This window comes from Drosophila ananassae, chromosome XL (genome assembly GCF_017639315.1).
Source record: "Drosophila ananassae strain 14024-0371.13 chromosome XL, ASM1763931v2, whole genome shotgun sequence".
In the NCBI taxonomy this organism is placed as follows: Eukaryota; Metazoa; Arthropoda; class Insecta; order Diptera; family Drosophilidae; genus Drosophila; species Drosophila ananassae.
Window position 1 is genome coordinate 2,627,919 of NC_057931.1, and position 23,835 is coordinate 2,651,753.

Consider the following 23,835-nt stretch of genomic DNA (forward strand, 5'->3'; position numbering starts at 1 on the left):
GATGAGTCAGTCCAGTCAGACCAGAAAGTCCGGCCTAATCCTGGCCAGGCTCGGCTCTCTATCTCTCCGTAGAAACACACACACACAACCAACCACCCACCCAACCACCCACTAACCCAGACCACTTTTGTCTGCCCCAACAGGTCCTGTACGACGGCAAGCTATCGAATGCCATAGTCTTCATGTACAATCCGGTGGCCACCGACGGCCAGTTGTGTCTGCAATCGTCGCCCAAGGGGAACGTTTCCTATTTCGTTCACACGCCGCATGCCCTCATGCTGCAGGTGAGTAAATCCCGATACCCATCCACATAATCAGGCGAAAACAGGTGCGGACTATGGGACTATACACTATGGAAGGACACGGGAGGGACCGCCCCGGGGGATCTGATGTTCCATGCACAAATTTTACGACAGAGGCGCATGCCTTGGCATTTCTTATTAGCCGGGGTCCGGAGAGAGCTTCCTGACCGGAAAGCAGGCACCGGATCAAGTCCGTCCCAGCTCAGCGCGTCCTTCTCCGTCGTCCTTATCGTCCTGGCCCGTGTCCGGCAAAATTATTCAATAAATTTTGCAGTAATTTCTTGTGCAAACAGAGCACACAAATCATAAAGACGCTGCCAGCTGCCCGGGAGAGAACGTGTCCCGGGCCAAAATCGGGGCTGATGACAGCTTAGGCGATTAATGGACCTGACGAGTCCTGGCCAAGGACACACTGCTCATGCTACTGCTCCTTTTACTGCTCCTGCTACTTGCCCATCGATTAAATTGAAATTTGCTTTTGCAGGACGTTAAGGCCGTGGTCACGCACTCGATACACTGCACCTTGAACTCGATTGGCGGCATCCAGGTGCTCTTCCCGCTCTTCTCGCAGCTGGACATGGCCCACGAAGGACTCGGCGACATCAAGAGGGATCCAACATTGTGGTGAGTTTGTTAGACCCTCCAAAAAGTAGGCCAACCAAAGGATAAGGGATAAGCTACTAGAAATCGAACTAATTATGCTTTGAAATGTATATCCTGTAGCTCCAAGCTCTTGGGCTTCATTTGCGAGTTGGTGGAAACCTCCCAGACCGTGCAACAGCACATGATCCAGAACCGCGGCTTCCTGGTGATCTCCTTCATGCTGCAGCGCTCCTCGCGCGAGCACCTGACCCTGGAGGTGCTGGGATCGTTCCTGAACCTCACCAAGTATCTCGTCACCTGCCTGTCGGCCAACAGCGATCTGTTGCTTAAGCAGGTAAGTCAGATCAGACCAATATACCGAATATGCATTAATATCCTGCCTGCCTGCGCCTAAGATAAGTTTGTGAATTGAAAGTGTTTGGATCATTGCGGACCACGCTGCGTATGCGCAATGTCGTTGGCATGCCGTGTTGTATATTTTTTTGTGACGAATGTGTTTGCGCTGCCGATAACAGATAACCGATAATCGATAACCGATAGCCCCGATAGCTGTCTGTGTATTATACTTTATAAATATTATCTACCATAATACTAAGTTCGATTTAAGTGCCACTGTTCTGGGGGGGGGTGGTTAGCATGCAAAAAAAAAAGACAAAAAATTGAACACTCCCCGCCGTTTGATGCGAATTTGATTTCTAACTTTGTTGCGCGTTCTTGTTGTTCGTTTGTTGCCACAAAAGTACCCTTTCCCCCAAAACCCTGTCCCGACCAGCCAAGCAAATGGATTGTTTTTGGGGTGGCATGTTAACCCAACTCTCTGAAAAAAAATAAAACCAAATCCCCAAAATGATATGCGAATTGTTGCTTTCTCTATCTCTCTCTCTCTCTCCACACACACATACTATCTACTCTCTCTATCTATCGCACTCACTGTACTGTGTTTTTTGCCTTTTTTGTGATGATGGTAATGATGATGATGATGATTGCGATGGTGATGATGGCGATGATGGCGCACAGTTGAACACAGGCCTGCGTAATCCTTTCAAAAAAGTAAACACAACCGTAAACAACTGCTCACATTTCTCGTTATAAGTAACTGCACTTTGAGAATCTCTTAAGCAAATATACTCATGCCACATTGCCGCACACTATTCTCCTATATATGTTTATGTCCATACAATATATATAATGCCAAGACACACTCAGCCACACACACACACAATGCTGTACACAAACGTATCTATCATCGTACATTTGTGTTTGCTTTGTGCCTTTTGCCTGTCTGCGACCTGGAGGAAAATCCTTGAAATCCTATTGGTTGCCACTTGAATTCCATAAACCGCTTAGTTTAAAGGTAGAGCGAAGTCCCCTTCGGTCTATAAGTGAGCTAAGTGAAATATGGAGACAGAGCAGAGCCATTGTCTTTTGTTTTCCCAACAATATGAAACACAATCCGCCCTCAAGTACAGCTCTCTGTTTATATTACACATTTGCATTTATGATTTATTGACGACTTACAACACCGCTTAACCAGAATGATGCATGCTGCACTTACTGCTTTCCAACACTGTTCTTTGTGCATGCTCCGATTGGCCTAAACGATAAATTGTTCCATTCTTGCGTTCCGATTGCGATCAGTTGCCGCTATTTCATTCCGTTTCGTTCCGTTCCGTTCCCGCCTGCACTTGCACCGCCTGAGCACCGCCTTCCGCTTCAGCTCGACAAGAAATTAATCAAAATTATAAACTTTTAATAGCCATTAGCAGCAAGCCAGTGAAATGCCACAAAGAAAAAGAAGATATATTAATTACTTACTGTCTTCTTCTACTTTTGTCTGCTCTCTCTTTCACTCTCACCCTGTATCTCTCTCTCCCCGCGCTCTCTCTCTCTCTCTCTCCCTCTCAACTCTCAATCTCTCTCTTTCACTCGCCACACCTTCACGATCGCTTCTCCATCCTCCAAACGACATACCTTTGCTTCTTTCGATTGTGAACGTTTATCGATAACAAAATTCACGGCGCCTCATCGATACACTGAAACAAACAAAAACACACAACAATAACCACTCTGATTAACTGATTAACTCTGAATAACAACCACCATAACCGCTCTATAAACAACAAACAACTCAACATGAACAACATCAGTTCTACCAGGTGAAGCTCAACTCTCTCGAATTCTGTGTACTCTCTGTACTTGCATATATTCCAACTAATAAACTATATCCAATGTAACATAACTGTAACCTGTAACCAGTAACCTGTAACCGTAACTGTTTCCGTTTCCGTTCCACTGTTCATACCGTTTCGTTTCATTTCTTTAAGTGTCTGTGTGTGTTAGAATTGTTGAACATCGAGTGTACATACCTATAACCGACTCATACATATACCCCATCTCATCGCCGCGATTGTTTATCGATTTATTTGTATATTATGAACAATATATATAGCATATAGCATATATACGCGTATATATTTGTGTAGAAAACTCACTTCGCTTCACCTTCCATTCCATTTTCCATTTTGTTCCGCTTGACTTTGTTTTGCCGCAGAACCGCAGAACCGCAGAGCCTCAGAACCGCATAGCCGCAACGATAAAACCGCATAATCTTATTAACTCTGAGGGAAACTCCTTAAACGAAACTCAAACCCCAGCCCGAGGTTCAATCTCAGCCTTGGTATTTCCGGTTCCTGTTTTTCCTGCTCCCTCCAAGCTCTGCCCAGCTCTCCCCACTGGGCTGGCTCCTCGCCCAATTTGTTCAATGTGTCATTTGGATAATTGAAGCAAAAGTTGTGTTCACAGCACCGCATCGCACCTTCCTAATTGCTCCCACAATCCATTTCCCCCACCCCCCCTCTGAAATACAACAAAAAATTGAATAAAAAAGCAACAGCCAAAAAAATAAATGAAAGTAAAATGAAATTCGGAGAGCTGCAAATATTTTTCGTGGCACCTGTACGAGTACGAGTGCATTTTTATTTTATATTTCGTTTGCAGAGACCTTTTTAATTGGGAAACTTGTGCTGCCATTGCTGGATTTTATGGATGGGGGACAATGTGGCACGATGGCACTATGGCAGGGGGCAGAAGATTGTTGCATTGTTTCCTTGTTGGCAGGACGAGAGTCATGGCAACAGCACATTGGCGAACATTGTTTTTGACAATCCAACAAGTTGAGGCAAGGGCTTAACAAGTTTCAGTTTTGGCCCAGAAGCCCGGCCAAAGCCAGCTGCCAGCTGCCAGCCGAATGAAATTAAAGTTTTGGCCTAACTGGATTACGGCCGGGCTTTAATGCCAGCACTGGGGATAGTCCTCGGGTCTAACTCGTACAACTCCATCGTCATATGCCACATCCACCACATGATCTAAACCCATACTTAGTCATAAACCTAGTCTTAAATCTTATTTATTACAGCCTAGCCTAGCCTAGCTTAGCCTAGCCTAGCCTAGTTTTAGTTTTAGTTTTAGTTTTAGTTTTAGTTTTAGTTTTAATTTAGTTTTTAGTGAAATGTTAATCCCTTGAATCCTTGAAAGCTAACCTCATGAATACCGGAATGCATTTGTTTGTTTCGTTTCATTTCGTTGGAATTTGATTTTATATGTTCGATTCGATTCGATTCGATTCGATTTGGTTCGATTCGTTGATTGCCGTTTTGCTGTTTCCTGTTTCCTGTTTGCTGCATGTGTTACTTGACTCCTACCAATATTACTACCCCAATGTACTACTACTACTACTATCCAAATCCAAACAATATGTATATCAACATCAACAACAAACAATTATCAAAATAAAAACCGAACTCATGTTTAACCGTATGTATACCAAAAATCTACTCTCATATTTTAATATTTATAAACTTTGCTTTGAAATCTTCTATAATCTCTCCTACAATCCCTCAATCCCTTTATAAAAATCACCTCCTTTCCGAGCTCTAACCACACAACCTATAACTTCCGAGGCGAAAAGCCATCCAACCTGCTCGAGGACAGCCACGTTACTTGACTAATTCCCCGCAGTTGTTCTGTTTCTCGTTTCTCACGTGGCAGCTGCTGGACCACGTCCTCTTCAACCCAGCCCTCTGGATCTACACCCCGGCCAATGTCCAGGCCAGGCTCTACTCCTACCTGGCCACCGAGTTCCTCTCCGACACCCAGATCTACAGCAACGTGCGGCGGGTGAGCACGGTCCTCCAGACGGTGCACACTCTCAAGTACTACTACTGGGTCGTGAATCCCCGGGCCAAGAGCGGCATCATTCCCAAGGGATTGGGTGAGTATCCATCAAGCTGGGGGGTCTCTCCTTACTCCTTACTTCACGGGGCTGCCTTCCCTTCTCTTCTCGTTGCCCAGATGGACCGCGGCCGGCTCAAAAGGACATCCTCGCCATCAGGGCCTACATCCTGCTGTTCCTCAAGCAGCTCATCATGATCGGCAACGGGGTCAAGGAGGACGAGCTGCAGAGCATTCTCAACTATCTGACCACCATGCACGAGGTAAGACGGTCCCTGTCGAAGCTATCAGGCTCTAACCTGGCACACTTGTCTTGCTCCTGCTCTTACTCTTACAGGACGAGAACCTGCACGACGTCCTGCAGATGCTCATCTCCCTGATGTCGGAGCACCCCAGCTCCATGGTACCTGCCTTCGATGTGAAGCACGGCGTGCGCAGCATCTTCAAGCTGCTGGCGGCCGAGAGCCAGCTCATCCGTCTGCAGGCCCTCAAGCTGCTGGGCTTCTTCCTCTCGCGCAGTACCCACAAGTGAGTCCGGCTCTAAAGGAACTAGCTTTAAGGATAACCTTACTAACTTTCTTGGCTTTTTATTTTCTTTCTTTCAGACGCAAATACGACGTCATGTCGCCACACAATCTTTACACTCTACTGGCAGAGCGCCTGCTCCTTTACGAGGAGTCCCTGTCGCTGCCCACATACAATGTCCTTTACGAGATCATGACGGAGCACATCTCGCAACAGATCCTTTACACACGCCATCCAGAGCCGGAGAGTCACTACCGCCTGGAGAATCCAAGTAAGTTTCCCTTCTCTCTTCAGATCCCTTTCCAATCCTTATGCTAGAGACGCACCTTAAACCTTAAACCGAAAACCCTGTAACTTTGTCCGTACAGTGATCCTCAAGGTGGTGGCCACTTTGATCCGTCAGTCGAAGCAGACCGAGTCCCTGATCGACGTGAAGAAGCTCTTCCTGCAGGACATGACGCTGCTGTGCAACAGCAACCGCGAGAACCGGCGCACCGTCCTCCAGATGTCCGTGTGGCAGGAGTGGCTCATCGCCATGGCCTACATCCACCCGAAGAGCAGCGAGGAGCAGAAGATCAGCGACATGGTCTACTCCCTGTTCCGCATGCTGCTCCACCACGCCATCAAGCACGAGTACGGCGGCTGGCGGGTGTGGGTCGACACCCTCGCCATCGTCCACTCGAAGGTCTCCTACGAGGAGTTCAAGCTCCAGTTCGCCCAGATGTACGAGCACTACGAGCGCCAGCGCACCGACAACATCACGGATCCGGCCCTGAGGCAGGCCCGGCCCATCAGCACGATCAGTGGCTGGGAGCGGGAGGAGCTCCACCAGCAGCAGAACGGCGCCGGAGGAGCTGCTCCTCCGCAGCCGGTGGCAGGAGGCCCTAACTCCGTCGCTGCTGCCGTCAAGGGGGCCGTGTCGATTGCCTCGCTGGAGGATGTGCCGCCGGTGGTCGAGGAGGAGGTGGAGGAGCTGGAGCTGGAGGAGGTGGACGTGGTGCCGGAGGCCCAGCCGCCGGCCGGCGAGGAGGCCGCCACCAAGTCCGTGATAGCCAACATCTCCGATGTCTACAACGAGCACATCAAGACGGACCAGCAGGAGGTCTGCAACGGCAACGTGGAGTCGCCCAAGAAGAGCACTGAGGAGGAATCCTCCGAGGATGCGGAGAAGGACAAGCCGAAGGTTGTCGAGCAGGAGAAGCCGGAGCAGTCGTCGCTGGGCGCCCTGAGGGAGACCCTGCAGCTGGGCGACGACATGGACGTGGAGGAGCTAGAACTGGCCACCGCCAAGGACGCCCTCAACGCCGAGCAGCACGTGGCCAGTGTCTTGAAGTCCTCGGAGGCGGCTCTCAACGACTGCAAGCTGGCCGTCGACGACGTCCTGCAGGAGGCCTCCTCCGTCCTCAAGGACGAGGAGATCGAACTGGCCGTCAACGAGGTCGTCCAGGGCGTCCTCAATAACGAGAAGAAGTCCCAGGAGAAGGAGCCCCAGTCCCAGTCCCAGCAGGAGGACGTCAATGTCAGTCTCCTGAATAGCAAGAATCTGCTCAACAACAACAACAATAATAACAACAACAACAGTCCGAGCCTCACCACACCGGAAACTGAGACGGAGACAGGAACAGGAGCAGCGACGGAAGCGGAACCGGAACAGGAACCGGAAGTGAACGCCAACGAGATCGTGAGCACAGTGCCGAAGGATCAAGAAGGCGAAACCAAAACGGAACCGAAAGCCGAAACAAAAGCGGAGGCGGAAGCGGAAACGGCGGCCCTGGCCAAGCCAAGTCCTGCCACGACAAATCCAAACACAACAGCAACCTCCACTCCTGAAGCATCCAATCAAAAGACTGAAGAAGCAGCCAACAAGCTGAACAACAACGAGAAGCTGGTCGAGATCGGTGCAGGTTCTTCACCGGAGACCGAGACAGAGAAGGAAAAGGACACGGACCTGGAAACGAAGCCGGAAACGCCAACGGAAGTGTTGGCCAAACCGGAAGAGAAGCCAGAGGCAGTGGCTGAGAAGGAGAGTGAACACACAGCCGAGGATCTGGTGGAGCTGGCCGTCAGGGACATCGTGGAGCAACTGATCGACAAGGTGATCGATGCCACGGAAGCGGAAACGGCAGCGGAGACCCAAGAAGCCCGGCCGAAGGCGGAAACGGACGGACAAAGTCCGCCGCCCACGAAAACGGAAACCAACAATAACGAGCTGCCCAAGGTGGAGGCCAAACCGGAGGAGGAGTCGCCCGAGCAGGTGGCCGAGGAAATTGTCCAGGAGGTGGTGGAAGCTGCTCTGGAAGGATTGGCCCAGGAAGCTGCCAAGCCGGAGGAAGCAGCTCCCAAGACCCCCGAGGCCTCTCCACCCAAAGAGGAGCCTGTCAAGGATCTCCTCCTGGAGGAGAAGGTTAAACCGGAGGCAGCCCCAGAAGCCCCAGCTACCAAGGAGCAAGTGGAGGAAATAGTCAACGATGTCGTGAACACCCTGGTGGAAGAAACCGTCAAGGCTGTGGCCTCGGAGCAGACCACCCAGACCTCGCCGGCCCCCAAGGAGCAGTCGATTCCCGGGCAGGGCAAGCCCAAGGAGACGGCCACCTCGCCGGCCCATCCGCGCCCCAAGCCTACTGAGGTGGACTCCACCACCCAGACCACGCCCAAGAACGAGGCCGGCCAACCCATCACCCAGGAGTCGGAGCAGCAGCAGCAGCAGCAGTTGCAGTTCCAGGAGGAGGACGCCGACGCCGATGGCGACACGGATGCCCAGACAGCGGGCACTGCGGAGGACGACGAGTACGCCACTCAGCAGGTTGTCCCCGGCGGAGAGGCCAACCCCATGGATGCCAGCCATTATGGTAAGTCGTCCCCCTGACAGTAGTATCCATTACCTTCAACTCTCTCCCGGAATAGGTCCTGGTAATCCAGCCAACAATGAACCGAAGCAGCAGCAGCAGCGCTCCAAGTCCGGCTCCACGCGGCCCATGTTCAGTCCCGGGCCGACGCGTCCGCCCTTCCGGATACCGGAGTTTAAGTGGTCCTACATCCATCAGCGCCTCCTCAGCGACGTCCTGTTCTCCCTGGAGACGGACATCCAGGTGTGGCGCAGCCACTCCACCAAGAGCGTCCTGGACTTTGTCAACTCGAGCGAGAACGCCATCTTCGTGGTGAACACGGTGCACCTGATCTCCCAGCTGGCGGACAACCTGATCATAGCCTGCGGCGGACTGCTCCCTCTCCTGGCGAGTGCCACTTCGCCCAATGTAAGTAAACGAGGGGATCCTTTGGGCCAACTGTAGTCTATGATGTGTATCCCTCCCCCAGTCCGAGCTGGATGTCCTGGAGCCCACCCAGGGCATGCCCCTGGAGGTGGCCGTCTCCTTCCTGCAGCGCCTCGTCAACATGGCTGATGTCCTGATCTTCGCCACCTCCCTGAACTTTGGCGAGCTGGAGGCGGAGAAGAACATGTCCAGTGGCGGCATCCTGCGGCAGTGCCTGCGTCTCGTCTGCACCTGTGCCGTGAGGAACTGCCTCGAGTGCAAGGAGCGCACCCGCTACAACGTGGGCGCCCTCGCCAGGGATGTGCCGGGCGCAGCCCATCTGCAGGCCCTCATCCGAGGAGCCCAGGCCTCGCCAAAGGTGGGTTCAGCCCTTCAGGTCCTTGTGCGTCACTTTATTCCTTGTATTCCTTATAATAGAACATTGTTGAGTCAATCACCGGTCAATTATCCCCCGTCAAGGATCCAGAGAAGCTGCTCCAGGACATGGACGTGAATCGCCTGCGGGCCGTTATCTACAGGGATGTGGTAAGTAGTCCTGAAGGTCCCTCTGTTGATCCCTCTGTTTCCTATTTCGAGTGCTCTGTCTCTCCAGGAGGAAACCAAGCAGGCTCAGTTCCTGTCCCTCGCCATTGTCTACTTCATTTCCGTGCTGATGGTCTCCAAGTACCGGGACATCCTGGAGCCGCCGGCAGAGCCCCAGATCCAGCGTCAGTCCCCTGTGCTGCCCCGCACAGCAGGTGGCGGTAAGTCAGAGCCTCTCAAATAGTGTCTAGAATATATTATGTATAAGACCGAATCCCCGAGAGATCCCCCAGAAGATCGGTACCGGAACTGCCATATCCAGGGGGTGTATATGATTTCTTAACTGCTGTTTCGTTGATGTTCTGGGAGTGGGGGAACAAAACTTGTGCCATTCTCATTTCGTGCTCGTTTCGTTTCCCAAGCGTTTCACTTTCGTCTTCCTAGGTTGCTCTTTGTCTTGTTTCCGTTTCCGTTTCAGTTTCAGTTACCGTTATCAGTTATTAGTTATCGTTATCGTTTCGTTTCCGAGTCTTTTTCGATTGCTGCACCAAAAACTTCACAACTTTTGAGTCTGAGATTCGGCCGCTAGTGTATCTGATACTGTTTCCTATATATACTTTCTGATTTCGTCATCTATCTCTCTCTCTCTTTATAAGAATATATACGAGTATTGATTTCCGTTTCATTTCCCATCGTTTTTCCGGCTTGTTTGGCTTTCGATATTCTTGGTTTTGTTTCCGTTCTGTTGTTAGGTTTTATGTTTTCAGTGTTCTGTGTGATTTTTCGATGATTACAAGCTGAAACAATAGATTTTTTTTCCATTTATATATATATATATACAATATATATGGTAGATGCCCCACCACCCCACCGAGCCACCTAACCACCGAACCACTGAACCACCCACCCACCATCCGTCACTGGTCTATGAGAGTTTTTTAATCCAAACTTTGAGAAAAAAAGCACACCCCACCACCGCACTGAGAGCACCCCGTCCCCCTTAGCTCCCCGCCCATGTGCGTGTGTGTGTTGAACCCCCTCCCCCTCCTCCTCCCTCGTTTTTTATGGCAACACCTTTCCAGCCACTTCATGGAATCACTCGCCCCACTCCCAACTACCACCTACCACCTACCATCCACCACTAACCACCCACCACGCCCCTTTTGGCTAACGTTTATTAATCTAAAAAAAAAAAAAAAAAAAAAGATATATATACATATTCCTATATATAATCACTAGCTATTAAGAACACATCGTTGAAGCCCAAAAACATGTCCATTGTTGGAGATAATATTCGGTTTTGTGTTTCCTTTTCTTTGTTCCGTTCCGATGATTTCATTTCACGCTGCTTTTTCGGATTAATTGTATCAAAAAAAAAAAAAAAACTATCAAAAATCAAAAATGGAAAAAATTAATCTATCTCACCGCCTGGCCACGCCCCCTTCGCCGCCCATTTTGTACAATATAGAAGCCGCCAGTGCGCGCCCCTTGTTCCCCCAATGGTCGCATCACGTCTACCCACAATTCCTGCCCGAGTCGCATCAGAACCATGTGGCTGTCAGCAACATGCAACAGCACCAGCAGCAGCAACAGCAACACCAGCAGCAGCAGCAGCAACACTACTATCAGCAACAGCAGCAGCAGCAGCAATTGGCCCATAATCACAGCCACCATCACATGACGCCTGCCTACTACCAGCAGCAACATGCAGCAGTCAATCAGCAGCAGCAGCAACAGCAGCAACTCTCAGCTGGCAGCCAGCAGCACGGCAACATTTCGCCCACTCCCCTGGCCTCGCACTCGACTAGCTCCTCGGCCAGCTCCTCGGCCACGTCCCAGCCAGCCTCGAGCTCCTCGCTCTCCAGCCTCACCTCCCAGAGCCAGCAACAGCAGCAGTCGCACCGTCAGATGCACAAGCAGCAGCAGCAACATCAGCAGCACTACCACTACGGGATGATCAATGGCCATCAGAACGGCAAGCACTATCCGGAGAACGGCTCCTCGGGTGCCGGGGGTGGTGGTGGGGGTGGTGGCTACCACCCGCACGCCCATCCGCACGCGCATCCGCATCCCCACTCGCATCCCCATCCGCATGCCTATCTGAGGAACGGCGAGACTACCACTCAGCAGCAGCAGCAGCAGCAACAGAATGGCCATGGAATCGCAGCGGACTACGGGCTGCTGAATGGACACGGCGGAGGCAACTCGGCGAACAACAACAACGCCAGCCTGATGAACAACATGCGGAATCTGAGGAACACGGCGCCCGCCCCAGAAACAGGAGCAGCGGCAGTGGCACCTACCCAGGCAGGTGCGGCTGCAACGGCGGGGAATGCAACAAATGCTGCTGGTGTTGGAATGATGAACATGAATATGAACATGGGCATGGGCATGGGAATGGGCATGGGCATGGGTATGGGCATGGGCGTGGCAGTAGGCGAGGGCGCCGGAGGCGTGGCCTACAAAACAAGCTCGATAAATAATAACTATCGCTACAATGGACGCAACGCAGCCCCAGGAACAGGTATCGCTCGTTCTCGACTGTTGTAGAAACTATCTCTAAATGCCTTGGTTAACTTTTTTTTTGTTTTCGAAACCCTGCACCGTAATCTGTAATCTGTAATCTGTATCTGTAAACTACTGTTTTTTTTCAGTGCATTATTTAGCTGCAAGACTGTTGCTCACTTCCCCGAACCTGCCATCTAATCCATCCTTTTTACGATTTCCCTGCGACTTCGATTCGAATTTCGTTCGATTCGAATTGCTTTGGGTTTGATTTGTTTTCAATTTGTTTCTGTTTTTCATTTCCTCCCGCCCTTAACCCCGAGCCCCAGTACCCGTAGCTATGTGTCTTTTAGATATATTCTTACCCGTTCTTTTGAATCCCCCCTCACACTTGTAAATAGCATTCTTTCGGAGGAACACTGCCACTACACCCACACTCGCCTCGCCTCGCCTCGCTCCATCACTTCAGATCCGGACTCTTTGTACATAGTAGTCGAAGTGTGTGGCTTGTTGTGTGTGGCCCAGGTGTGTGTGCGCCTCCGTGTACATATATACCCCACCTGCCCGCACACCCACCTGGCCACTAAGTGGACTTTTTATTTCGTTTACGCTCTTAATTGGCTTTCGAAGCAGCTTGTTCGCCTTGGTTTGCCTCGGAGAGCTATCATAATCGCCTCATCGACGCTGTTTGGGAGATCAATTGCACACTTTCACATCCGCCTTGGACGGCTTCTTGGGTTTTCGTTTTCAATGAGTTTTGTTTCGTTTTTGGTTTGTGGTTTCCGGCTGCATCTCGGCAACATATGCACTTTTGTTTCGTTATCCCCGGACGAAGAGTCTCACAATTATTTTATTTGATGGAGGAGCTTGCGGGGGAGAAGCGAATATGCCTCTAATGTGTGTTCTGCGCAGAGTTTGAAATTTTTTGGCAGCAGAGTCCTGCTATCCAAATATGCTTTTAAAAATGCAATCCATCTTTGTAAGCCCACACTGCCACACACCACCACTGACACACACACATGCTTAGAGACAGTGCAGGCACAGTGACAGCTAGAAAATTTTTGACACGCCGGAAGCGGAACTCTCGCAGTCCTGCCCCAGAGTCCTGGCCCATCCGAGAAGTGTGCTCCTTTTTTGGCCTGGGCTGGTCTGGGCCGGCTTCTCCCAACTTGCCCGTCATTTTTGTGCTGTCAGCAGAAATTCATTTCATTTATCTTCATTTGCAATACCCCCACTAACACCCACCCACTGGCCACTGACACACACACCCACACATAGGCGGAGGCTACTCCCACTGGCCTCCCTCCGGAACGAAACATAATTCGTTAATTTTACATTTTATGAAAATGAATTACACGAAAATTATACAATTTGCCATTCATACATGGCCTTTGGCCTCTGCTCCTGCCTCTCTTGCTTCTCGAATATTTTTTATCATTACTCCCTTATTTTCCGAAGGGGGGTAGCCAGTGTGAGTGCGCATAAAACATTCGGCGGACAGGCCATAAAATGGCATTCGGCACGCCTGCATTTTAAAAATTGCCATTCGGACAGGGACTGGGACAGGGTCAGGGTGAGGAAAATTCAAGGGAAAATGGCAGGAAAAACAGGGCCAGAAAGGACCAACATTGTGAGAGAAACAAAAAGCTGAATAAACCAATGAATGCTCTATGTTTTTGTTGAAATCATAAAAGCTTTTTATCTGAATTTTCTGGCAATGAATTTGATATGGATAGTAATAATTAAATAGCTGGCAGAAGAGTCCTTTTTTAGACATTTTTTTAAAACAAAATAGCAGTTATTAGGAAGACCCAGAACCTTAACATCTCAAGCCACAAAGTAGGTCCTATATGTCTTACTATATTCTTCATAGCTACCTCTTGGAGATGTCCTTTCCCTCCACACTTAATTCCGAAAATGAAAGGACTCTCCCACCTCACAGACACTTCCATTACAAAATTAATGGCGGCGACAAAAATGTAAATTAGTCGCCGCGAAAAGTCTGAAATAAAAACAAAAAAAAAGTCGGGGAAAACTTTGCGATAATTTATGAAAGCAGAAGCAGAGGAGGGAGGGGGAGAATAAAAACAAAAACAAAAAGAAGTAAAAAGAAAAGAAAAAAGAGAAAAAGGACAATCCAGGAAAAACAGTTTTCACAACTGCTGGAACCGATAAAATGTTCCCAAAAATCCAGTACAAAAAATAATTTCTGGACATTATATAGGAGTGTGTGTGTGTGTCAGGGGGCGTGGCAGAGCATGAAAATAATTGCAAAAATTAAAAAAAAAAAACAAGAGAAACAAGAGTAGACAGAGACAGAGAGCACGTGTCCTGGGCATAATCATAAATTTCAATTAAGCCAGATCAGGGCCAGGACATGGCCAGGACACGGCCATTCTGTCGGTTAAAACAAGGTTAATTTGTAGATAAAAGCCAGGATAGCCTCGCATCCTCGTAGAGCCCACAAATTATGAGTCCTTGCCACTGGCTACCTTATTTTTGTTCCTGTAAGCTTCCTCGACGGCACCTTTGTGTGTGATTATATGATTTCTTGGTCCTTGTTTCTCATCTCACTTTTGATTATCATTTATCCCCGTTTCGAGTTCTGTTTCTGTTTCTGTTTATTGTTTTGGTAAAGTATTTTCTAAAGATTTGAACTCCTAGTACCGTAACTGTACTTGTAATTGTTTATCCTTGCGATACTTTGAAGATATCCTGAACTAATGCGCTGCGTTTTGTCTTATACTTTTGTTATTTTTTGTCGTTGTTCGTTGTCTGTGTTGCAGGAGGCCGTCAAATACAGGACAGTGACTACGAAATAATCGTCGTGGATGAGAACAATCCCTCGGTCCTGGCCGACAACGACTCGCATTCCAGTGGACCGCCATCGATCAAGGTAAGCTATGCGATAGAAACTCATGTCCAGAGAGTGCTTGTGTGTGTGTGTGTGTGTGTTAGTGCGTGTGAGTGTGCGTCTGCATCCTTGATTAGAGTCTGAGGAATGTTTTGCGAGTTGAAATGCCAATCGGGCAAGAAACCAAAAATTCATTTGCATGTGCAACGACATCAAAAAACAAACTAAAAACAACCAAAATTTGTATGCAAATCACAACGAAAAATGTCACAGGCCAACCAGACAACAACAACAACTACTACAACAACAACAACCCATAACAACAACAACAACACTAAGACAACAACTGCTGCAACAACTACAATTCCAACAACTACTACATCAACAACTATTAAAATTCAACAACAACCATTGTCACCACCCAAGCCGTTGGTGCCACAAAAATTGCCAAAGGTAAAAAATTGTCAAAGAAAATCAAACGCAGCAAAAGCTGTCACATAGCTGCAGTTTGCAGCTGCAACAATTGCAACATCTATTGCAACACCAACACCAACATCAACAACAAATTACAAAAACCAACAGCCAACTGCCACAACAACAACCGCTTTTGACAACCACCCACTGAACTGCACCGCCCACCAAATACCGTACAGTTACAACCACACTCTAGCACTTACTATTGCAACTACACCAACACACCAACACACCACACACACACACACACACACACACAACAACAACTCAAACGCACTAAAAAAATATTGAATATTCGATATTATATTCCATTCCTGAACACTCATTACATTTTTGGCTTTTTGTGTTTGCCGCTTTAATTGTTGTTGCGATTCACGGACAGATCCTTTGTTTTCGCATTATGGCCTTTTTGTCCCAGCCACGCTCTAGTAATTTATTTTAATATTTGCCAATGCCCGTTATCAAAGTAATTGTCATTCGAATGGCCCTGGGGCTGTTTGCAATTAAAGGGCTTTTAAATTAAATTGCCAGAGAGCTCGCTCGGAGGAGAAGAAAGCGCCAAGCGCCAAGCGCCAAGTGTGATGTGATTATTTATTAATTAGGATTATCCAATCGCTTGTGCTTGTGACGTCGTCTCCAGCTTGCAATTAAGTCGAATCCATGTATCATTTTGTAATCTCCACCGACAAATCAGAGCACTTAATGGCTCGCACCCGACCGCAGAGCCACAGAAACTCTTTGTGGCGCCCGAAAGTATGCACTCCACGAATGTACGTCTGTCTGTGTGCGTGTCTGTGTCCCTTAGCGTGTCTGTGTGCGTGATTTATCCTCCCAGCTCCTTCAGCCCCCTTCCACCCCGTATATGTTAATGTCACTGTCTGTGCCTGTCTGCGTATGTCTTCTGCAATTAGTGATACACACTCGCACTTACACACACACACACTATCCTTCACCCATACACTAACCACCTCCTGCTCCAGCTCTGCCGACTTTTTGGCTTTTATCGCTTTTTTGGGGATAGCCCGAAGCCTTAATGAACTAACACACACTCGCATTATTTATGCCCAACCGCTCACCCACATCCACATCCACATCCGCACCCTCGCACTCACACTCGCTTAGCTAATCACTATGTGACTGCTAAGTGCAATGCTCGCCCGCTCCTTCCTACAGGATCTGCCCCTCGCTCCGTCCTCTGGCACTCACCTTTAATGAATGCGTGCATATATCACAGTTGACAAGATTGCGAAACAGGAATGAGAAATGGGGCAAGGGAGTGGGTCGTGGGTCCTTTTGGGGGGACCACAATTTGAATTTTCCGAATTACACCGACCGAACAAAGTAAAGTCAGTGGCGTTGGGAGAGGACCCACTCAAGGGGGTGTAGCTACTAGCTAGCACAGACTGTAGGTAGCCTAACCCAGAAATCCTGGAAACCCTTTTTCAAACACGCCCCTGCAAAGTTGTGCAATCGAGGGCAAACAAAGGCGATTGATTTCGTGTTGATGACAAGCTGATGCCACATACGCAACAGCTGTTCAAGGGTTTGGGCTTTTCCCGGCCCTAACGGACACAGATCCTCCCGGCAACGGACAGCGGACACGTACATTTACGGACACACGTGTCGCTGACACTGGTGTGTGTGTGTGTGTGTGTGTTTGTGTTTGTGTTTGTGTTTGAGTGTCGGTGTCTGACAGCTGACATTTGTCAAACGCTTAACAAAATTTGTCATATGCCCGGAGATTTGTGTGCGTGTCCGTATTCCTGTTCCATTCCGTTCCGTTTCAGTGCGTTCCGTTTCCCAGCCATCCAGGGGTACGAGGGAATTCGGGTTCCAGAGAGAGCTCCGGCCTTTGGGTTTGAAGCGAATCTGGACTACTTTTATGCAAATCACTTGACAAACTGTCGCCACCATGGCCGCCGATGAGTGACAGTTGTGTTGAATACCAGGAGGGGGGTGGCTGATGGGGGTATTTAGAGGAGGGAGGAGGTGCCCAGGCCCCAGCCCGGGGTCGAGCAGATGACAAATGCATGTGTTGACAAAACGGACGACAGCCCGGCGAGGAGCGGGAGCGGGAGCAGGAGCAGAGTGCTTGGAAATTTTGATTTATAGTCCAATGTGCATAATTAATGTGCAAATGATAGGCATACATCAAAACCGAAACCCCAAACACTAACACCCCCGCAGGCACGCAGAGTAGAGCCAGCATGCACTGGGAGAAAATCTGTGAGGGAATCGAGTTGAGAGATGAATGAACTGCCTCCTCCAGAGCAGCCAGAGCTCAGTACGAGGACTGGAACTCGATTCCTTCCGCACGTAGCCCGCCTAGTAGTGGCGAATACTTGTGTCCGTCCCATCCATTTCGCCGAGTGTAACACCCACCCGCAACTGGGCCGGCATTCGATTGCTCTTCTGCCCAAATCCATGCATATTTTGATTGCCTACTTATATTTCCATCCATCTCACCTGAAATCCAACAAAAACAACCCGAAACAACACGAATAAATTCCCGCAGAGCGTCGACTCGGACGTCAACTCCCTGAACATGAACTCCACGGAGAACGAGGTGCCCGAGGTGGAGTCCTCCAGCGAGATCCTCATCGACGACCACAAGCCGAGCCACTCCAACGACGAGAGCTGGACGGACGTGAACCTGAACGAGGACGCCGCCGTCCAGGCGGCCAGCGCCGGCATGGTGGTGGGCCTCGTCGATCCCGCCCATCCCGGCCAGGACAAGCACGACGCCCACAACGCCCACAATCCCCAGCAGCAGCAGCAGCAACAACAGCAGCAGCAGCAGCAGGCGGGCCTCAATCCCCAGCTGGTCCACGGATCGGAGCGGGGCGACAAGCCGGACTCGGAGATATCGGTGGTGCGGGTGCCGGACGGCTATCCCGGATCCGGGGTCAACTCCGGACACAACCAGGGCGTGAGCAACCAGCGCACCCGCCCCGAGGAGCTGCCCATGAAGGCGCCCGCCCTGGTGGCCCAGCTGCCGCTGACCACGCCCTCGCGGGAGGCCAGTCTCACCCAGAAACTGGAGATCGCCCTGGGACCGGTGTGCCCGCTGCTGCGCGAGATCATGGTGGACTTTGCCCCCTTCCTGTCCAAGACCCTGGTCGGCTCGCACGGCCAGGAGCTACTGATGGAGGGCAAGGGCCTGACCACCTTCAAGAACTCGCACTCGGTGGTGGAGCTGGTGATGCTGCTGTGCTCCCAGGAGTGGCAGAACAGCCTCCAGAAGCACGCCGGCCTGGCCTTCATCGAGCTGATCAACGAAGGCCGCCTGCTCTCGCACGCCATGAAGGACCACATCGTGCGCGTGGCCAACGAGGCGGAGTTCATCCTGAACAGGATGCGGGCGGACGACGTCCTGAAGCACGCCGACTTCGAGTCGCAGTGCGCCCAGACGCTGCTGGAGCGGCGCGAGGAGGAGCGAATGTGCGACCACCTGATCACCGCCGCCCGGCGCCGCGACAACGTCATCGCTAGCAGGCTGCTGGAGAAGGTGCGGAACATCATGTGCAATCGGCACGGCGCCTGGGGTGACTCCTCCACAGGATGCACGACATCCGGCGGCGGCGCCATCATCGGAGCCGTCCAGAAGAGCCCCTACTGGAAGCTGGACGCCTGGGAGGACGACGCCCGTCGGCGCAAGCGGATGGTGCAGAATCCCCGGGGCTCCTCCCACCCGCAGGCCACGCTGAAGGCGGCCCTGGAGAACGGAGGCCCCGAGGACGCCATCCTGCAGACGAGGGACGAGTTCCACACCCAGATCGCCGTCTCGCGATCCCATCCCTCCGGCCAGCACAACGGCGAGCTGCTGGACGACGCCGAGCTGCTCATCGAGGACCGGGAACTGGACCTCGACCTCACCGGACCCGTCAACATCAGCACCAAGGCCAGGCTCATCGCCCCCGGCCTGGTCGCCCCCGGCACCGTGTCCATCACCAGCACCGAGATGTTCTTCGAGGTGGACGAGGAGCACCCGGAGTTCCAGAAGATCGACACGGAGGTGCTGAAGTACTGCGACCACCTGCACGGCAAGTGGTACTTCTCGGAGGTGCGGGCGATATTCTCGCGCCGCTACCTCCTCCAGAACGTGGCCCTGGAGATCTTCCTGGCCAGCCGGACCTCCATCCTGTTCGCCTTCCCCGACCAGCACACCGTCAAGAAGGTGATCAAGGCGCTGCCGAGGGTGGGCGTGGGCATCAAGTACGGCATCCCGCAGACCCGGAGGGCCTCCATGATGTCGCCGCGCCAGCTGATGCGCAACTCGAACATGACCCAGAAGTGGCAGCGTCGCGAGATCAGCAACTTTGAGTATCTCATGTTCCTCAACACGATCGCCGGCCGGACGTACAACGACCTCAACCAGTACCCGATCTTCCCCTGGGTGCTGACCAACTACGAGTCCAAGGACCTCGACCTCAGCCTGCCCTCCAACTACCGGGACTTGTCGAAGCCCATCGGAGCATTGAATCCCTCTAGGCGGGCCTACTTCGAGGAGCGGTACGAGAGCTGGGACAGCGACACGATCCCGCCCTTCCACTACGGCACCCACTACTCCACGGCGGCCTTCACTCTGAACTGGCTGGTGCGCGTGGAACCGTTCACCACCATGTTCCTGGCCCTCCAGGGCGGCAAGTTCGACTACCCCGACCGGCTCTTCAGCTCGGTGTCGCTGTCGTGGAAGAACTGCCAGCGGGACACGTCCGATGTGAAGGAGCTCATCCCGGAGTGGTACTTCCTGCCCGAGATGTTCTACAACTCGTCCGGCTACCGGCTGGGCCATCGCGAGGACGGCGCCCTGGTGGACGACATCGAACTGCCGCCGTGGGCGAAGAGCCCCGAGGAGTTCGTCCGCATCAACCGGATGGCGCTGGAGTCGGAGTTCGTCTCCTGCCAGCTGCACCAGTGGATCGACCTGATCTTCGGCTACAAGCAGCGCGGGCCGGAGGCCATCCGGGCCACCAATGTGTTCTACTACCTCACCTACGAGGGCAGCGTCGACCTGGACGGCGTCCTCGATCCGGTGATGCGCGAAGCGGTGGAGAATCAGATCCGCAACTTTGGCCAAACACCCAGCCAGCTCCTGATGGAGCCGCATCCGCCGCGCAGCTCCGCCATGCACCTCTCGCCGATGATGTTCAGCGCCATGCCGGAGGACCTCTGCCAGATGCTCAAGTTCTACCAGAACTCCCCGGTCATCCACATCTCGGCGAACACCTATCCGCAGCTGTCGCTGCCCTCGGTGGTGACGGTGACGGCCGGCCACCAGTTTGCCGTGAACCGATGGAACTGCAACTACACCGCCTCCGTCCAGAGCCCCAGCTACGCGGAGTCGCCCCAGTCCCCGGGCTCCAACCAGCCGCTAACCATTGATCCGGTCTTGGGTGAGTATTCTCTAAGGGATTATCGTGATCTTTTCCCAATCTCTGTGTCCATTTTCAGCTGTCCATGGCACCAATAACAACAGCAACGCCGTCAGCCGCCGCCACCTGGGTGATAACTTCAGCCAGATGCTGAAGATTCGTTCCAACTGCTTCGTGACCACCGTGGACAGTCGCTTCCTGATCGCCTGCGGCTTCTGGGACAACAGTTTCCGGGTCTTTGCCACCGAAACAGGTAAGGACACTAGCGATTTCCCACTCCCCCTCTACAGTTTCTCCCTTCCCTCAGCCAAAATCGTTCAGATCGTGTTTGGGCATTTTGGCGTGGTGACCTGCATGGCCAGGTCGGAGTGCAACATCACCTCCGACTGCTACATAGCCTCCGGATCGGCGGACTGCACGGTCCTGCTGTGGCACTGGAACGCCCGCACCCAGAGCATCGTGGGCGAGGGGGATGTGCCCACTCCGAGGGCCACCCTGACGGGTCACGAGCAGGCGGTGACCTCGGTGGTGATCAGCGCGGAACTGGGTCTGGTGGTCTCCGGATCGTCAAGTAAGCCCACATGGGAGGGTCTCCTAGTTTCTAGTTGTAATTATTCCTGTCTCTAGATGGACCTGTGCTGATTCACACCACGTTTGGTGACCTGCTGCGCTCGCTGGATCCCCCGGCGGAGTTCCACTCCCCGGAGCTGATCACCATGTCCCGCGAGGGCTTCATCGTCATCAACTACGACAAGGGCAACGTGGCGGCCTACACCATAAATGGCAAAAAGCTGCGCCACGAAACGCACAACGACAATCTGCAGGTGGGTGTCGACTGCTTCCTCACTCCTCACTCACAAAATACTTTCCATAACACCTTACTACATCCATTTGCTTCTTTTATTTATTGTTTCCAGTGCATGCTGCTGTCACGCGATGGCGAATACCTGATGACCGCCGGAGACCGCGGCATTGTGGAGGTGTGGCGCACCTTCAACCTCGCACCACTCTATGCCTTCCCCGCCTGCAACGCGGGAATCCGCTCCCTGGCCCTCACCCACGATCAAAAGTAAGTACCTACCTATCTGTAGCTTGTAAGGATATCGGGGTTGTTGGGAGTAGGGCTTTAGAGGAGCCAAAGTACAGGACTAAACCGAGAAAACCCCGCTCTTATCTTAGATACCTGCTGGCTGGACTCTCGACTGGATCGATCATAGTATTCCACATTGACTTCAACCGCTGGCACCACGAGTACCAGCAGCGCTACTAATAGCGGACAGCCAGGACATTCCCAAGCAGGCCAGGACGACCGGACACTGGTCTCTGACATGATGTACTTAAGCGGCGACTAAGGAGCGAGCGGAGGTTTTTTCTATACAGACCTTTACAACTCTAGGCTAGTAAGCGGAACTACGTTTTTTTTTGTGTCTAGTAATAATTGTGCATTAGTGTGTTGGTGTGACAGCCAGTTTAAACAAAAACAAAAACAAAGTAAACCTAAAAAGCTACAAAAAAAAACAAAAAAACGATAAAGTCATAATTTTTTTTTACTAGTATTACGAAAAATGTATGTTAAGTTATGGCAATGGAAAGTTATAGACCGGAAGTGGAGAGTGGAGAATGGAGAGTAGAGAGTAGAGAAGGCAAGATGGCGGCTTAAGCAAGTAGTTGAAAATAAGACAAATGAAGTTAGTGTTTATAAAACGCAATAAGCAGTTAATAAATATGAACTAATTCCACATGCATTATAATACCAACGTAGCAAAGTTTTCAAAAGAACAAAAAACAAAAAGTATTTAAAAAAAAAAGAGAAACCTAAACGGAAACGGAAGCTGCGAAACGCAAAAACGAGAAACAAATGAAACTAAAGCGGCCAAAAGGACATAGTGGGGAGAGTAGAACGGAAAGCAAAAGCCAATTTTTAATTATAGCGTTAGTTCTTTGTGACAACAAAAAAAAAACAAAATACAAAAATATGAGACACACAGACACACACACACAAGGTACAGGAGCAAGGACAATGCCAAGGCAATAAAGCGGAAACTAAGTGGGAATGGAACGGAAGTGAGGCTAGGCGATGGCAGACACACACAGACGCATATGCATATGTACTTGTAGGTAGACTAAGCCAACTCAACTTCAGCTAACTAGACCCACACTACACACTACACACTACACACTAACTCTAAACCCTAACTCTAAAACTAAAACTTAAACTAAAACTAAATTACCCAAATCACAGGCCTCGAAAGCAAAGAAGAATATATACACAGACGGTATATGTATCTAGGTAGTACGTGCATCTGAACATGAACAGATGCAAATTATGCGAAAGCTATTCAACCGAAAGGGCAGCGATTTCGTTTTTCGTTCTCGTTTCACAAATATCACGCATACGCCACGTTGCACCGCCCATGGAAGTAGGCAAACAAAAAAACAAAAAAACAAAAGCAAGCTAAAATAAATACAAAATACAAAAAACAAAAGCAAAACAAAAACAATCGATATAAAAAATATGTAGCTTATAGTATATAATATATACTTTTTCATCTTAATTGTTTTTCAATTGTTTGTTTTTTTTTTTTATTAATTAAATTAGCTATATATTCGTTAGGTAAGCAAACGTGAAGTGAGAAATTTTTCAATTGCGTCCAAAATTAGCCTATCCCCCAGCACAACAGCACACGATTGGCTTCCTCGACATCCCTGTGTCCCCCCAACCATAAACGTCCAGGATAAAGTATTTTTTTTTGTGTATATGTATCCTTGTCTGGAAGACAGGACTCTGCTTTTTGATTTACTCGAAAAACGAAAAAGCAATGACGAGAAGTTTGAAGGTTATAGGAGAACGAACAATCCATCCATGGCACACCACTCTGGCACTTACCGCATAGGGATTTGTATATAATACCGTATGCAAATGGGGGCGACTATTGAACCACAACGCAAAGGACATACTTCAAGTATGCAGGAGTTCGGAACACACTCGGTTGTAAAAGCGCAAAACAAAGTGCAGACCCCTCCCCGAAAATATTTCAAATATAATCTAAATATACTTAAATGTTGTGTCCTTCCTCTTAGATTTCCTGTTTTTTTTTCTCTCTCTCCCTCTGAAATTGAATCCTTCTGTTGCGTGTTTGTATGGAGATGTGCGTGTGTGTGTTTGTATTTAA

General features: G+C 50.5%; 1 protein-coding gene across 17 annotated transcripts in view; it reads left to right on the top strand.

Moving 5' to 3' along the window:
• Positions 1-22,867, top strand: part of LOC6504014 (neurobeachin) — a 156,746-nt gene extending 133,879 nt beyond the window's left edge. For 3 of the 17 annotated variants that reach the window (XM_032452557.2, XM_044717008.1, XM_032452558.2), the window contains 23 exons: positions 144-284; positions 787-926; positions 1,026-1,239; positions 1,923-1,955; positions 3,053-3,061; positions 4,923-5,175; positions 5,256-5,398; positions 5,473-5,663; positions 5,741-5,931; positions 6,029-8,509; positions 8,565-8,914; positions 8,976-9,290; positions 9,350-9,457; positions 9,525-9,675; positions 10,923-11,978; positions 14,746-14,855; positions 15,087-15,266; positions 17,803-20,683; positions 20,742-20,915; positions 20,970-21,233; positions 21,290-21,486; positions 21,580-21,731; positions 21,842-22,867. In XM_032452557.2, coding sequence (XP_032308448.1) covers positions 144-284; positions 787-926; positions 1,026-1,239; positions 1,923-1,955; positions 3,053-3,061; positions 4,923-5,175; positions 5,256-5,398; positions 5,473-5,663; positions 5,741-5,931; positions 6,029-8,509; positions 8,565-8,914; positions 8,976-9,290; positions 9,350-9,457; positions 9,525-9,675; positions 10,923-11,978; positions 14,746-14,855; positions 15,087-15,266; positions 17,803-20,683; positions 20,742-20,915; positions 20,970-21,233; positions 21,290-21,486; positions 21,580-21,731; positions 21,842-21,932 — 9,825 coding nt within the window. In that variant the 3' untranslated portion in view covers positions 21,933-22,867. The remainder of the gene's footprint in view (positions 1-143; positions 285-786; positions 927-1,025; positions 1,240-1,922; positions 1,956-3,052; positions 3,062-4,922; positions 5,176-5,255; positions 5,399-5,472; positions 5,664-5,740; positions 5,932-6,028; positions 8,510-8,564; positions 8,915-8,975; positions 9,291-9,349; positions 9,458-9,524; positions 9,676-10,922; positions 11,979-14,745; positions 14,856-15,086; positions 15,267-17,802; positions 20,684-20,741; positions 20,916-20,969; positions 21,234-21,289; positions 21,487-21,579; positions 21,732-21,841) is intronic. The other 14 variants (XM_032452559.2, XM_032452563.2, XM_032452560.2 and 11 more) reach the window with 10 other exon arrangements.
• The last annotated feature ends 968 nt before the right edge of the window (positions 22,868-23,835 follow it).